Source organism: Pyrgilauda ruficollis, unplaced genomic scaffold (assembly GCF_017590135.1).
Source record: "Pyrgilauda ruficollis isolate IOZ18807 unplaced genomic scaffold, ASM1759013v1 scaffold85, whole genome shotgun sequence".
NCBI classification, from domain to species: Eukaryota; Metazoa; Chordata; class Aves; order Passeriformes; family Passeridae; genus Pyrgilauda; species Pyrgilauda ruficollis.
The window spans coordinates 884299-901233 of record NW_024530488.1 but is presented as its reverse complement, the minus strand read 5'-3'; the positions used below and the strand labels follow the sequence as shown (position 1 = coordinate 901233).

At 40.0% G+C, this 16935-nt stretch overlaps 1 protein-coding gene across 1 annotated transcript; it reads right to left on the bottom strand.

Moving 5' to 3' along the window:
• Positions 1-148: 148 nt before the first annotated feature.
• PWP2 (PWP2 small subunit processome component) lies at positions 149-15807 on the bottom strand. The gene is made up of 21 exons (XM_041487955.1): positions 15707-15807; positions 15467-15579; positions 14717-14811; positions 14262-14361; positions 13630-13773; positions 13081-13216; positions 12439-12659; positions 11825-11968; positions 11048-11118; positions 10206-10342; positions 8951-9099; positions 8180-8327; positions 6997-7147; positions 6472-6652; positions 5368-5515; positions 4351-4459; positions 3994-4059; positions 3618-3836; positions 2393-2543; positions 1275-1349; positions 149-1133 (listed from the first exon to the last, which is right to left on the bottom strand). Exons 1-21 carry the CDS (start codon positions 15722-15724, stop codon positions 974-976), a joined length of 2736 nt encoding a protein of 911 aa, XP_041343889.1. The 5' UTR covers positions 15725-15807; the 3' UTR covers positions 149-973.
• Between the last annotated feature and the right edge of the window lie 1128 nt (positions 15808-16935).

The following is a 16935-nucleotide window of genomic DNA, read 5'->3' as shown; positions in this document are numbered from 1 at the left end:
TCACTGGTCATATTTGCAGTATCGTCATTAACAAAGCCCTTTCAGCATGTGCCTTGAAAGTATTACAAGGACAGACCCAATTCTTTGTATTCACGTCCCTGCTCTTATTAGCCAGTTCTCCCATCAACTCACAAAAACAGTGGAAATAAAAAGTTTCAGGTTTTAATGTGTTAATAAACAACACTTTAAAAAAAAAAGACACAAAAGGGCTTTCATCAAAAAAAGAAAAAAATTTTAAAAACTCAAAAAAATCCAACAAGCCATGACATTTGTAACACATTCTCTTACAGTTTAAGTTACATTATTGAGTTGGTGATGTCCAAACAGATTTTCACTACAGTACCTCAAGGCTGTCAAGCAAACTTCGACACAAGCTGTAAAAGCCCCATAAAGCCCTGTAAATTTTCTCCAATAGCTGCTGCTATGGGTCCTCATTTCTCCTCATTATTGAAATCTCATCAGGTTTGGAGGTTACAGAACTAAGAATACAGTGTTCCAGAAATATGTACACATTAAATCCAAACAAAACAACATTTAAAACAAGTTGAGACCAGCACATTTCCAATTAGGAATTTTTTTCTATGCTTTTTAAAATTCAGAGTCTAGTGTAGGATAAGCCTGCACTACAAAATTCACAATAGTTAATGTGCAAGGTATTTTTAATGAAGAATAAACTTCTTCCTGTTGTACTTCTAACTTCACCAAGAACACATTTTGTTTTCTTACTTGAGATCAGTTATTATTTTAAAAAAATAAATCAGTTAATCAAAAAATCAGTGCTGTCTAGTTTACAGCAAATGGTACAGGAAACTGGCCAAGTGCCATCCATGGCATATCCTACATTTCCATCACTACCCCCCATGGAACTCCATCACACTGCTAGGAACTGATGCCACTATGAGGGCCACTCCTTCTCAGTGAATACCACTGCATAAAATACTGTCTGAGGTTTTCTTCCTCTCACAAAGAGTAATTAGGAACTCAAATTATCCTTATGAGCTTCTTGCATAAGATAATCACTGTCAGAATCCAATTCCTCTTCATCTCCTGGTGTTTCCTCTGCTGGACGTTTCATGCCCCGCTGCTGTGAAATGGCCAAGGCATATTTGATGTTGTAAATGTTCCACTCACAGCTGTAAAAATAAAAAGGAAAACGTTGTTTTCCTCCTAAAATAAAAACAACTCTAAAAGAAGGCTGTCTCAAAAGTTTTAACAGCACACTGTCATCCCCCAAATCACTCCAGGTTTTTGATTTCAAATGTAACAATACATACAGTTTTGAAACATCTTCAAAGTGACGCTGGATGCTCTTCTGAAGGAACTGAATCACAGGGAGCAGCTTCACTGACCTTGGGTGGAGAAAACATGCAATTTGCAGGGTAGTTCATGTTTACATATGGAAATCTAGAACTTTTCTATACTCTCAAGATTCTAACAAGCACACAACTTCAATGCCAACCTTTTAAGATAATCTTAAAGAAACAAAAGCTCTCTGCTTTTGACTCTGCCCACAATGATTACACTCAATACAAGTCATGTATTGTGAGAAATATTTTTTCTAATGTCCAAGTGCATCTTGAAGAGCTAATTCTGCTTGCTGTAGCAATGACAGTTCCTTTCAGATACTACAAGACTTTCTGAACAAGGGGGAGTTTGCTTTAAATTGTCCTCTTCTACTTTAGCAGGAACAAAAGGAGATATTTTGTTCCAGTCATTTCAGTAATTAAGACATTAATACCCATGTTGAAGCAAGGGAAGAGTTACACAATGCACTGTTTTTTAAATTTCAGGACACTTTCTCAGATTACCTCTCAGTTAGCCCATTTTAAATTTGTAAATTTGCCTGGTTTTGTTCCTAGAAGTCTAAAAATTCCATATTAGGATTAGGCTGAATATAATTCACTGACCAGGCCCATGTAGTTCTGAAGTACTCTGTAGGGAGGCAGAGTACTACCAGCTATAGTCACAAGCTAGGTCTGTAAAAATGTCATCAATAGCTGCACATCACCCTTCAGTTACATTTAAGATGTGTAACTGTTTAAAAACACAACTCCCAAAATCCTACTATCACTCTTGAAACTGTTATGCAGTTATTGTCTAAGCAACTCAAGCAAGTTTTACCTGTTGTATTTGAAAAATGTTTCTGCAATGTATCTTCCAAAATCCAGTAACATATTCAAATTCTGTCACACACACTTTTTAGAACCTTTTTAGACATTTAGGAACAAGTCCAAACTGTAACTTTTATCATACAGAAGTTGTAAAACTGAAGTGTTCTAACTGTAGTGCATGCATCATCTAGAATGTCAGTAAATGTTAAGTAAAAGCCTTAAAATAACAGATTTTTAATTTTAATGTCCTTGTCAGCATTTTGACTATCATGGGATCTCACCTTGTTTTCAGCTTCTGACCATGCAGCATAAGCAACTTATGAGCCCAAATAAGATAGAACTCCAAGTGACAAGAGGTCTCAAATGCAGAGCCCAGGAACTCCAGTAACTTCTCCACGTACAGGTCTGGCAGTGATGAGCAGACAACGTCAACTGTGCAAAAAGGAAAAAATCAAGCCCATAAACATTCAATAGAGTTGAGTTACTATTTGGAATAACATGAAAGAGACCACAGGAAAGCACAGGGGGAAGGAGAAGAAAGCAACATTTTGGCAAGTGGTGGGCACTTAGTGCTGTATTTCATGGTACAGTACCACAATCTCTCAGGGGACAAATGTTCCTCATTTGAACCTTCCAAACACTACTGTATTTAAAAGCAAGAAATCCTCCCTCTCCAAGTTCTTCCTCCTAGCAGACTACTCTCCCCAGCAGCTCTTCAGAATTTTTATTTCCACCCTTTTATTCTCCTCTTTTCTAAAGTAACAGACTTTATTTTTGCTGCTCCTGACCTCACCCAAATTTCTGTATTCAGTGCAACTAGTTATGCACAACAATCCGAGGCAGTGATACTTGAAAAGACAGCAAAGTCACCTGCCCACACAGGAAGCATCTGAATACTGTTAGCAACAGCACAAAAAACAATTTAGAAGCATCCAAAATAATCTCACATATAACTAAATGACCCCATTACATATAATCCACTGTCAAGAACAGCTTTTGCTTAAGAAAAAGGCACACAATCATTCTGTTAACAGCCTCTCCTCAGTTGTACTCTGGCCTGCCAACCATTTTCTAAGCTCTCCACCAGATATTCTGGAGTATCAAAGTCTTTTCTTGTGCTGTCAGTCCCAGAACTAGGCACAGTACTCCTGATGTGGTGCCACAAGTGCTCAACAGACAAGATTCATCACTTTCCTCAAACTGCTGATTACATCCTTGCTACTGGTTAATGGTCTTCATCACACAGGCACAGTGCTAACTCAGGTTAAACATGATGTGACCCTCCAACATCAGCTGCTTCTGAGAAATGACATCCAAAACCTCTGCCTGCACCTCTAGGCCTGATCAAATCCCATGCTGAGAAGTCACTAAATGAGCATGAAGTAGATGGGTAAAATTAAAGCATAAATTAACACTAAAAAGTCTACCTTTACACCCCAACTTGTTTTGGCTCACACATGGCTCTTTACAGGTAGCTCAGCCCAGTTTCATGGCAGATCCACTCACCTTCACTGCTAGGGACAGCCTCTATCACCTCCTGAATTAATTTCTTCTCATTCAGCTTGAAGGCCATGACAATAGCCATAGTGTACTCCTTCTGACTCAGTGTTTTGTGGATATTGCTGGGTGTGACATCAATATCCAGCTCAAAAGGATCAAAAATTAGCCCAGAGTCCAGTGAATAGAGCAGGAGACCCTCTGTGGTGGTGGCTGCCCAGCTTCGTCCTAGAAGAGAAATAACAATATTTAACAACAAAGATGTGTTCTGGAATGTGTTCTGGAATGGAAACAGAAGACTAATGATAATCCTCCTGTACTCTATTCTTTCACATGTTTTATGTGGAATTTAAAAAAAAATCCTAAATTAACTGTTGATACTAACCTGTAGGACAGAATCGCACACAAGTCACCCTTATTTCTGGTTTAAAGTGTCGATAGCTCATGTCACCTAAAAGAGAAATTTGGAAACGATTTAACAGATTCACCACAAGTTCACAGTCTAGTTATCAACTCTGACTATGATGTTACCATTAAATAATGTGCAGCATGGTAAAACCTGGCAGAATTAAAGACTGGGTAAGGAAGGCACAGTCCATGTCCAAGAGATCCTACAGCTTAAGTGGTGGGACCAAATTTTGTAATCCTGATGTTAAAACTGAGCTAAACAAGTAAAACCCTTCAAAAGTTCCAGTGCACATAAAAGTAGAAACCAAGAGAAAAAAGCCAAAGCCATACATACCTCTTTTTACTCCAGGAAGAGGGATGGCAACACCTTCGTCACCTCCACCGCCTTCATCAATCAGAGCCATGCTGCCAAATTCAGTCATTTTTCTCCGATCTAAGTACTCCTGAAAAACAATGCAAGTTCCATTCACTGCACTGAATCTCTTCTCAAAGAGCAGAGCTCAGTTTAGACTGTGCTTTCACATTATTATAACTTTGTTCTACCCCAGAGATGCACTGTTTGCTTCCTCAGCTGCAGCCCTACTCTTTCTGCCCTGTAGGTTCCATAACTGCACTGTGCTAATGCTGTGTGGCCAGGACACTGCAAATGAGATTTTAGGGACTTCACAATGTAAGTGAGATTTCAGGGACCTCCCTGGCCCCCATTTCTAAATACCCATCCCCTCCAGGACTCTGATTCTGCTTGTTCACTTTCTTTCAAGGCAGATGTTGAGCTATACCAGCTCATAAACCACTGCTGACAAAGGGTACTTGGAGCCACAGTCAGATACACCCTGACATGAACAATAATCATTCATCCTGGTAAGGGGATGGTGAAAAGGGTTACTGGATTTTTTTTTCCTTCTGATGTTTTTCATCATTCACTTTACTTTTGAAGGAATTTAATTTGGCATTTGGCAATATTCAGAAACAGAGTTTATAAAAGGTCAGTGATGTTGTTCTGTGTCCACAACAAAAATCCTTCATTTCTTTGCTAACACAAACTGACACCCGGGAAGTTAGCTTAGTACAAAATGTGGGCAATTTAAATTTTCACTTCCATTTTAAGTCTAGTGCCAACTAACTTAGCATGCTTGAGAGTTCTGCCCATTCAACACAAGCACACTACAAAGCTGGAAAGAGTTTCAGGAAGAGTTTCTGTTCCAAGAGGAGTATTTCCTTTCCCCTCTCCTGCAGAAAAATAAACCCATTCTTTAAGAAACATTCATGAATCACTCTTAATGAGATGTTATATCAAAACCAAAGTCTTGTGGGGGTGAGGAAATTAAAAAAGACTCCTGTGCTCACATACCTCCATTGCATCTAAAGAATGGTTGCATGAAATTTCGAATTTTTTCATAAGAATCTGTTCCTTGACATTATATATACAGACAAATTTTGACAATCCACCTGCCAGAATAGATTGACCATCTGCTGAATAGCACAGAGTTGTAAAAGATCTGGTAAAGAAAAAGAGAAAGCAGTTTAATTTCACTGCCACATCTGAGCTAGAAGACACAAGTACAACGTGAAGACTCAGAAAATAACCACTCCGTGGTAAAAATGGAGATCTTCATTCACATGGTATTTACTTCACACACACATCTACTACAAAGCATTTGGTGCTTTACTATGAATCACAGACACTTCAACAGCTTTATGAAATACCTCCATACTTCTGAATCTGAGTCACAGCTCAGTCAATGAGCTCTCAACTACATCATGCATGACACTAAAGAACAGTCAGAAGAGCTACAGAAAAACCAATGCCATGGCATGTTTGAAAGACATGGTTGAGAGGTCACCAGCAAAAAAATACTGCTTTTTTCCAAAAGTTTTTTTTAAAAAGTTGTTTCTTTTTTTTTTTTTTTTTTATTTTGAGTGAAAGCAATATGGAAAAAAAGGGGGAAAAGAGAAGAATAAAACATTTCTCTAAGATACCTTTTGACAGCACACAAATTTAAATTGCCTTTAAACATTACTTCACATGTGTAGCAACAGGTAATAAACCCCATACTTTAATTACCTTCTTTAAAAAATGTAATAGTTTCTACATACTAATGGTTGTACACTAGTATTTCTGAAGAAAGGTATCTACTAAAAACCTAACCCACAGCAAATTAACACCTGGGCCTGAGAAGCTTAATATTACGTTGGCAACCCAGGTTCCTAAGAGATGAGAAAGAACACGTGCTCAGAATGATGCTGACCAGTGAGAGAACACAGCCAACTCAAAAAGGGAGGCATCTAGATGTCAGGCAGGCTTTCAAAATCCAGCATCAGGCTTTTAAAATCCAGCATCAGAATCAGGAACAGCAGATGCACTCTGCACTCTTCATGCAGAAAACAAATGGAAAAACAACTCCAAAGTAACCCAGTGTGGCACCCTCCTGTCACTGCAGCCCCCTGGACGTACTTGCCCTTGGCTGCCTGCTTGGCAGTTATTTTATCCAGCTCCTTCCTCCCCATCTGGAGATCGTGCCTGCCCTCAATGGAGCCAGTCTGCACTGCATTTTCATGATCCCAAAAAGTTATCTGGCCATTCAAAGCAGCAACTGCGAGCTCCTTGCCATCGGGACGGAAGGCAACAACAAGAACTGCAAAGAATTTAGTAACAGTTAAAAATGCAGGCAGATGCTTTTCTAAGAAAATACCCTTAATTTTTCTAGGATCTTATCTCAGCTATTAGAAAAAAGTTTAAGAGCAAAAAGCATGGCTGTACTTTTTCCTGTGGACAACATACAAATATTTAGCTAATTATAAAGCTGAGCTAGAATTAATTCATTGCACTGTTAACCAAGCACAAGAATGAAGTACCTGAACTTTTGATTTCCATTTCCATGAATGAGTCTCTCTGTATTTGACATGTTCTGTTGTTATTAACATATTTTACATAGTACTTTTATATTTGATAAAAGATGAGAAATGAAAAAAAAATTACCATCTGAGTTAATTATTAATGTCTCCTTAGTTCTCCAGCTGTCCAACATATCCCATAATTTTACAGTCTTATCCCAAGAGGCACTGGCTAGAACACACCTCATTGGATTAAAGGACAAACTGCTGATGGGACCCTCATGACCTGCTAAGACCTAAAAAGAGAAGAAAAAATAACCTGGAATTAGGTGAAAGAAACTGAAATCTGTGTAGTCTGTAGTCAGTAAACTCCAGATACAGCCAATAAACCACACCTGACTTGTCCACACACATTTGAGATAATTTTTGGACACAGGGCATGATACACACCAGTGATTATCAACTTTTTATTTTCACAAGTTTTAAAAAAATTCCCTCAAGTGCTACCACTATATAGGCACCTACAACCACTCCTGTGCACACATTTAGGGATGCAGCGTGCCATTTTCCTCCCTCCTTTTAAAACAATCAGACCAATTGTGACAAACCAAGTCACTGCTCTGAGAATTCAGAATCTCCTACAGCTGATAACACTTCAGAATAAAAACGAAAATAAAAACCTGAGAATAAGAGGAACAGAGATTTTCATTTTGTGGAGTTCCTACCCCTCAAAAAAAATATCAAGGAAAGAAACTAAACTCAAAACTCTGGAGATCCAGTCAAGTATATCCTGAGTTACTGAAGTGATCTGTATGCCATGGCTGTGCCAAATTAAGTATGTGAATCACTGAGCTCTTCCACTTGTACAAGATGCACAGGAATGCTTAAGAATTGAAAAATAATTGAAAAATCATGCCCCTGCTCTGCCCCACCAAAACCATTCATGAAATCTGTACCAGTTTTAATACAGCAACTACAATTTCTTCATTACCTGCAGAAAATATATGGAAAAGAACATCTCTGGACAAGGAGAGAAAGACTTTCATGCCCATATGTTAGCTCAGCAACACTGGTGCTAGTTTATCAGAAAAAGCTCATTACTCAAAAATTTTAAAAACTATTTCCCACACAAATTCAGGGTGAGCTCCATGCAATAAATAATTTTAAAAAAAAAATGTTGAGAGCAGCATAGTGTAGCTCCAGTTTTTGAATATAACAAAACACTTCATGTTGTACTGAAACCCTCCTGACTAATCCCAAAGTTGCTGAGTATCACCACACTCCACACAGCCTTAAATTCAAGCCCTCCCAACACTCTGGGTCCTTACATCCAGCAGCCTCCCACTCTGCATTGACCAGATGAATATTTCAAAGGAATCCTGGGAACCAGCTGCCACAATCTCACCACTGGAGTCCACAGCTAAACAGGAGAACTGACTTGGTCGTGGAGATGTAAAGGTACGGAAATTCCGGTACCTGTTGAAGAGGTGAAAAGAAATCAGGAGAACATTTTATGTAGACTTAAATGTGTGTTTAACAAGTTTATTTACAAAAGGAGTTAATTTGTTTTGTAAAGACTTCTAAGCTATGTACAGAAAAAAAATTATTTGTATAAAACTAGATGTGATGCCTCAGCATGATTGCAAAATCCAAAAGAAATATGAAAAGTTCTGCAGAAATAGGAGACAAAAATACTCTGAGGAGCTTTCTTCTATTAAATAGCATGTGTCAATTTTTTAGAAACATGGGCTTGTTTCAACACCCAGTTCTGTGCACAGCTGTATTATACTAGGGAAAGTGTCGTTAGGGAAGTGCCTTCTCCCCATCTGAGTAAAGCCAGACAATGATTTTCCTGGATTTCCAGCTTCTTTGAGGAAAGTTCTTCCACAATTTTCTTCATAGAAACTGGATGGAGTAAGAGCATTCATAATAACTATCTAAGGCTGAATCAAAATTAAAGGCTGAACCAAAAACCAGTAAGGCAGTGCTGCTCACCTTTATGAGACTTCAAACAAGCAATCAGCAATCTGCTGTATTTTGGGGGGAGTGTGAAAGCTGAGGACTAAATGAGACATGAAAGATTTTACACAAAGAGTTACCTGTGCAGATCAAAGGCACGCACTGTTCCATCGAGGGAAGCACTCAGGACAACATAACCAGTGGAAGTGAAAGTTACAGCAGTTACACCACTGTTGTGTTCTGTAAAGGTGACAAAACAAAAGCTGCTTGAAGTGTTCCACACTTTCACCTGCAGGACAGACAAGAAAAGACTTCTTAGAATCTCCATCATCAGTAAAGAGAGAAAATAAGGGTAAAGAAAACCTAATTCTAGAACACTGCAACAGCTTAAAAGACTTTCAGTAATAGCAGTCAAGAGGCCAGAGCTTATCATTAAACCTCTTAAGACATATTTGGAACATAAAAATCTAAGTGGAGACAGACACAAACAAACCTGAAACAAAGTTAATAAAGGAAAGTAACACATGGTGAGCATCTTGAGCTTCCAAGCTCATACTGTCAAGTAAGACAGGTCAAATTCAAAATCAACTCTAAAGCCATTACAGAAGTTACAATTGAGATAATATTCCATTGGTTTGGTTTTTTTCCCTGAACAAAAATCTTTTGCATTTAGCCTTCTGCAGTTTGAGACCTCTTGGTTTTGGCCCATTCTCACCCTGAATGGCAGAAACCATGAAGTGGCAAATCTTTTTCTGACATTTAAAAGTTTTGATAGGAAATCAGCTACTACTGTTGTCTCATTTATGTGCCAAGACATTGTGGCAAGACACCTTGACACCTTTTAAAATAAAAGTACCTGTACACACAGCCTATCATTTCAAGGCAAGTCATCCATGAGAAGTTAATTTTTCTTTTAAATAACAAGCTTCTGGAATGGCAGAATTAATTAATTTATATTATTTAATTTAAACAAAAAAAATGCACTTGCATAGATCATTTTAAATTAATTTCATATCAAAAAACAATTATTAAAAGGGCAAGAAGTTGGGTGGCTGAAGTTCATTCGTCCCAAGATATCATGGGACCATAAATAAATTAACATTGATGAATTAGTTACTTTTGCATTTATGGTGACTGGACCTGTAATAATTAAGAAGTCACCTGCTAGAAAGTATAAGTGATGCAATTTGCAGCCACAGGTAGTAACAAAACAAAATACATATACTCTAGAGAGAAAAATCAAAACATTTAAGGAAAGAGAGGATAAAAATGTATGACTTTATAGTAAGAAAAATATTCACCAATTAGAGTAACAGAGCTTTCTACATAAAATGGAGAGTAAACTGCTTAGTACATGATTAAAAGTTCACATTCCAGCAATACTGCCTCACTTACTTTGCCATCCTCCCCTCCAGTTACTATGTACTGTCCATCTGGAGAATATGCCAAGGAAACCATGCTGTTGAAATGGCCCTGCTGCTTGAGCACGTAGGACTCGCTCTGCCACTCCCACACCAGGAGCTGACCCAGACCTGTAAGCACAGCAGCATTAACCACAGCCATCAACACAATCACCCTGCAAAGGCAAGCCACCAAAGTGGCAAGCAATGTCAAAAAAAACCCAAAAAAACCCCCAAAGGTTAATGCAGACAGGTTGAATTCTGCATCTTCAGTCCTAATATGAGCTTTTCCTTTTGTAACTTCAAGGCAACTTCCCCAAAAATTTCCTTCACGAGCTGTTTCTTGGAATAATGTTTTCAATACTACAACAGCAGTGCTATCAACCAGTCGATGAATGAGCTGGAAAGAAAAGCAGGGCTGCATGTAAGAGTAAAATTTTGGGTTTCATGCAAACCATTATGGATGGGTGGGAATGCTGGAACATCCAGGCAGTTTTGTAAAATGCCATAGGCAAGATGTGTCAAAGGAAGAGAGAACAGCCCAGAATGAAAGCAGAAATTAACTACAAGGGATGTGGGGTCTCCCTAACTCTGTTAAGAGCTTTCCTACATAAAATATGTATTTTTTCCTGTATCAGCAAAATACTTTCCTGAATCATCAGAATTCTGTGAGAGATTAATTAGTGGTATTTTCTTTACTGTACCTAGACAGCACAGATATGAGACTATCAATTATTTAACATTTGGAGTCAAAACTAGCAAGAAGAATTTGGGCCTCATGCCCACCACATTTCTTATTTTTACCATGAATACAGACCAAAAAAAAACCTGACAAACCTGAACATCCAAAGGCAATCCAGTCACCAGTGCAGTTGATAGAAATGGAAGCTATCCTTTGGTCTGAAATACTGAAGTAAGAGAATTAACCAATAAACAAACTTGTGTGATAAAACTTCAAGTCTAGTATTTATTAACACTGTTCAAGCAAGTTGTTTGATTGTTTTACTGAACTTCTGTACCACTGTAACATCAAAACCCACACAGTTCATTCCTTTGTTCCATTCCAAACCATCAAACATGCCTTATTCAGAATGAAGGCAGAGTATCTGCACCCCAAAGATGTACTTGCCAAGAGAGTAAAACTCCCAAAGTTTAAGAAAATAAAATAGGGGGTTTTTTGTACATGAAAATTGTTTACAGTTATGGAAAAGAATCTGATTTCATTTCTCAACTTAGACACAATTTACAGATAATTTTACATATGCAGAACTTTCCAACTAATATTTTTCTATAAAGAAACTGAAAATATTTAAACGGACAGAGTTAAAGAAGTCTAGCCAACAATCAGGAACTCCTGAGTAGTTTAGGCCTCATTTCTCCAGAATAAAGATCGGAATTATATGGTATTTATTACACAAATTTATGGTTCTGCCTTTCCAGAAATTACAGTATTAAATAGACAGTCATGTTTTAAGATTTTTGTGCTCTTTTTCATTTATTCTCCGCTGCTTAACATGATGTGTTCTCAGTGGAACAAACATGGAACCCCTGCAAAAAAACCTATTCCCTTCCCCCACAAAAACCAAAGCAAATAGTGACATTCCCATGCCTCACCTCAAGGAGTGGATCAGATTGAAATCTGGAAGTTCATGGAGGTGAAAGACTCCAGAGGCAAAACCAGTGACTAAAAGATGTGTCTTCTTGTGATAAGCTGCAGCTGTCAGGTTGTTAAAATCTCCCTCTTTATTGAAAAAATACCTGGCACCCAAGAAACAAGAAAAAAGGTGAATGTTGAAGAACAGGATGTTGTCAGAGCTGCATCTCCAAGCAGCTCACCAAAGAGGCTGATGAGCCACCTTTATGCCATCTCCTGAAGTCAACCAGCCCCTTCTGGCATGAAAACAAAGCCTCAAGACTTAGAGAGGGTACTGTAGTAAAGATTCCATTTGCAATTTCTGGGTTACAAATAACAGCACACCACGAGCCAGTATTTCTTATATTGTTAAAATTACACTTGTTATTCTGAAGGTGAAAGGGAGTGCCCATCATATAATCAAGGTAAGACAGACAGGAGTTCTACCAGAACTACTTAAAACGGGATCTGCAGTAAATTTCTAAATCCTGGACAGTTTTATACTGCTTTGAATAAGTTATAACCGATGAAAAAAAACCCCAGTACAATAAATCCCCATTACAACTTTGATTTTTGATAACTGAAAACCACTTACTTTGCAACACGTGAGTATTTCACTTTATTTCTAGTCTCTTGTTCACTTGGATCAGCTTTCCCATGAATTTCTTCACCCTTTGGCTCTTCAAGCAGCTCTTCATCATCCTCTGCTGCCTTCTTTTCCTTTGCTGCATCTTTAGGGGGCATGGGCTTCAAACCATCCAGCTCAGTGTCACACTGCCACACACACAGAGCTGCATCCTGGCTAATGGTGTACAGCTAGAATACAAACACACAAATTATTACTGTCCAATATCCATGCTCTGTGCTCTGCAGAAATATGAGCATGGACTTGCAGAAGGGTTAGCAAGCGTGCATTCTATTCTCAGGATAGCATCCAAGGTGCTTTGAACTGGGAGTTTTACTTGTCCTGAGAATTGGTGAATTATTTGCCTGCCCTCAGAAAAATTCTGCAAGGACCAAAAGCAACTTGATAACCAGTCAGCATTACACAGCATTACAGCATTACTAAGCTAAACAATTTTTTCACATTTAAAGCTATAATGTTTTGGGTGAGCAAATTCAAACACATAATTGTGGCAGAGCAATCAAGAGACACTTCTGTATTTTCTAAATTGTCAATGTTCTGTTTCCACTATTTTAGTATTACAATTCAAGTGTGTTGTGTGATTATACATACATCTAGGCTGTTCTCTTCAAAAAAGCAGGCTACTATGACATCCTTATGGCCTCCAAGGGAGTAGTAGATCAAGTTTGCCCATCGTTCTGCTCCAAACACCCACGTAGACATGTCCTTGCTCCCCACTGCAAAGCATCTGCAAAAGAAAAATAGAAAAGAAAATTAGAACACTGGACTGCAAAACTCTTCCTCGGGGGGAGAATGTTCTGAGCTCAAATCCACCAGTCACCACTTTAATTTTACAAACAAGTGTTGTAAACTGTGGTTGATGACTGTAGCAGAGGTAGAAGGGGTTAAAACACACTCAAAAGGTCAACCCTGCTCACATTCCTAAGACATGTTCCTTTTATGAATTACTATGCATTTTCAAGTAAGAATCCACTGTTGATTCCCATTTTTTATACTTTCTGATCTGCCTAATTGTATTTTTTAATTAAAGACAGAATTTTTAAAGCTAGTACAATACTTCAGAGGAAAGCAAATGGGACTGCAACGTGCATTTAAACACCAACATGAGCAGGTAAACAGCGCTTCAGTTTAACAACTCACTTGGAATCATCAGTCCAGTCAATACAAGTTGTTTCATCATATGGGCCATAGTAGGTTTTGTCCAGAACAAATGCATTAAATTCTCTTTTCTTCCCAGGAGCATGGTACAGGTAAGCAAGATTGTCTTTTGTAACCACAAATTTCCTGGCATAAGGGGGGGAAAAAGACATAATTGCACACAAAGCTGATAAAGCAAACAAATGTTCTGTACAGACTGCAATACAATGAAACAATACAATAATAATTTCCTGCACTACTGAAACAATAAAAATGGATTGCTTTTGAACAAAAATAAAGTATTTGCAGATTGATATTATCCCCCAACTCAAGCATTATAAAAGAGAAAACCTTCAGTAAAAATCACTGAAGTTGAATGATGAAATTCTTATTGTCAAAGCCCCAAAACAGAAGGAAAAGTTCAAACACCCAAACCAGGATATTCTATTTCCAAGGCTTTGTTTTCCTTCTTTTCTTCCCCCCTCAGTTTTACAAAGTGACCCTGATCAGCTCAAAATCTCCCCTCACTCATGAATAGGAAACAGTCCCAGATTGGTTAGGATGTCTTCAGAATCACAAATAGTTTATGGGGCAATTCCTGCTGTTTTGTTCTAAAGCGTGCACTCTTTACTTACTTGCCATCAGGGGAAAAGCTGACACTGTGAACTGGCTTGTGAAAATAAAACTGATGTATCACACATTTCCCAATCAAACTCACAAGCAAGGCAGCTCCCTCTGTAAGGGCAGAAAGAAAGGATCATGAAAATAACTGAGTTCCCAAAGAAATCATAATCTTAGCAAACCTTCTTTTCTTAAAGAGGAGGGGGGAAAGCTTTTCAAGACAGTGTGCTTAATATTATTAAAAAAAAATACAGTCCAAATTATGAATCACTATCCAAATTCTGTAAACAAGTTATTTTTAAGTTGTGTACATAAAGATTCCTTTCCCAAAAATTCTAATGTAATTTTTAAAGCAGACCACTTCCAATTTTGTGTTAAGGTTGAACACCTAACAATACAGATTTCCTCCCCTCAAGGCTGCATTTTTACTGAATTCTTTTACAAAACTGATGTCTCTTTGTGCAAGTACCTTCATCAATTAGAATGGCAAGGCTTCCATCTGGAGAGAGCCCCACGCACACGATATTGAGCCGTGTAGCCAACGGCAACGTCTCACACTTGTTACTGCAACAAAAACACAGAACTGTAAAATGGGGACAGGAATGCAGGAGGAACATCGGTGCCAGCGAAATATGGTTTGATACTTTTGTTAAGACCACAGACAAAATTTAATGTAAAACCTTGACAACTTTTTTTAGCTGTCACAATCCCATGAACACAAACTAGATGGGTTGCTCTGTGCAGGGCCAGGAGTTGGACTCGATGATCCTTCTAGTCCAGGATGGTCTGTAATTCCACATAACAGAATTATAATTCCAGGTCCTGACCGGAACACAGGCACAGGGAGCATCGATCACAACTCCGGCACACAGGAAAGGCCGATGATGCTCTAATTCTTGTTATATACAAGACAGAAGCACACAAAGAAACCATACAACTAAATCAAACACAAATCTATCTCTTCCCTTTCCTTTTTTCCTCTGAGGCACACCTTTACGTAATTCCTCTGCTATTCTCCACACCGCACAACACCGTGACAGCTATTCCACCAGGCAGGCTTCTACCTTTTAATGCTAAAGCAGGCACTTTCCAGGATATTTTGGCAGGCCGAGCATCCCGGAGAGCCCCACGGGTCGGGCTCCAAAACCTCCTCAGGGCTTTATTCCCCCCGAAACCCCCGCGCTGGCAGCGCCAGGCCCTTCCCGCCCCTCGCTCTCACTTCCTGAGGTCGAAGAGGGAGATCCTGTTGCCGACGGGGCTGAGCAGGGAGTTGCCATCGCGGGTGAAGCTGAGGTTGCCGCGGCGGTACACGGTGCCCAGCAGGCCGGAGAACTGCGGGGGTGGGAAAGGGCAGGGTTAGAGAGGCTGGGGAGACGGGGATCGGGGGAGACGAGGTCGGGGGAAGATGATGGGGAGATGATGCTGGGGATCGGGGGCTGCCCCCCGGGTCTGTGCTCACCCGGTACGCGAAGCGCATGGCGGCCACACGTGGGGAGCGCGGAACTGCGGCACCGAGGGGCGGGAACGAGGGGAAGGGAAGGAAGGGAGGAGAGAGGGAGGAGAGAAGGCGGGGAAGGGTGAGAGCCGGCTGCTCCGCGCTGCCGCTCCCTCTGCCCTTCCCCAGCCGCGGCCCCGCCGCCGCCCTCAGCCGCCCCGGGCCCTCCCCAGCCCCCGCCACGAGCCGGGGGAGCTCTGGTTCTTTTCAGTAAATATATTACGGTATTTATACTTTTTAGTAAATGCCTTGGGGTGACTGTGAGAGCTGGGCCTGTTTAGTCTGGAGAAGAGGGCTCAGAGACCTCATCAGTCCATATAAATATATCCCCGTGGGTGTCAGAGGATGGTGCCAGACTCTCTTCAGTGGTGGCCAGCATCAGAGTGAGGAGCAGCGGCTGTAAAATAAAACACAAGGAGTTTCAACTCGGCATGAGGAAGGATTTATTTTTGCTGAGGGTGGCAGAACTCTGGAACAGCTGCCCAGGGAGGACACAGAGTTCCCTCTCTGGAGACATTCCAGACCCACCTGGATGAGTTCAGTGTCACCCTGCCTTGGCACGGGGTTGGGCTGGGTGATCTCCAGAGGTCACTCCAGCCCTGACTGTTCTGTGATTCTGTAATTAGAGTGGAACAACACTGAATGCCCAGTGTATAGATGTGAGAAGCTTATTTTAAGACAGTTTTATTGCAGTGGAAAGGATGTTGGTGGCGAGTTTGAGTCTTTTCAATAAAAGTGTAAAAATATCACGAAGAAAATACATAAGGAAAAGAAAGGGAAGGTAAGAGCAGATAGTGGAAACATGACACTACCCATAGGTTTAGTGATGGGATGTGAGTGTTGGCATTTTGATGTCCCTTGGTCAGAGAGATGGTCAGAGTCTTGATCCTTTAGGGATGGGAGCCCACAAAACAAAAAAAAAAGTTCCTCAGGTTATTTACAGTCAGATTAGCATTAGAACACCCAGATCCTTCCCCAGGAAGGGAATTCTTCATTTCTGATGCAAGACTGGGGCATGCAGCACCTGCTGAGGGAGAGTTCCAGGTGTCATGGGCTGCTTTGGGGTCCTTGCTGCTCTCAATGCCCCTTTCTTGAAAAAATAGCTGGCTTGGTCTTACCTGCTCCATGACCCCACTTCTGCACCTGTACTGGGGGTTGTGTGGCCACCATGGACCTGAACAGCAAAACTGGCA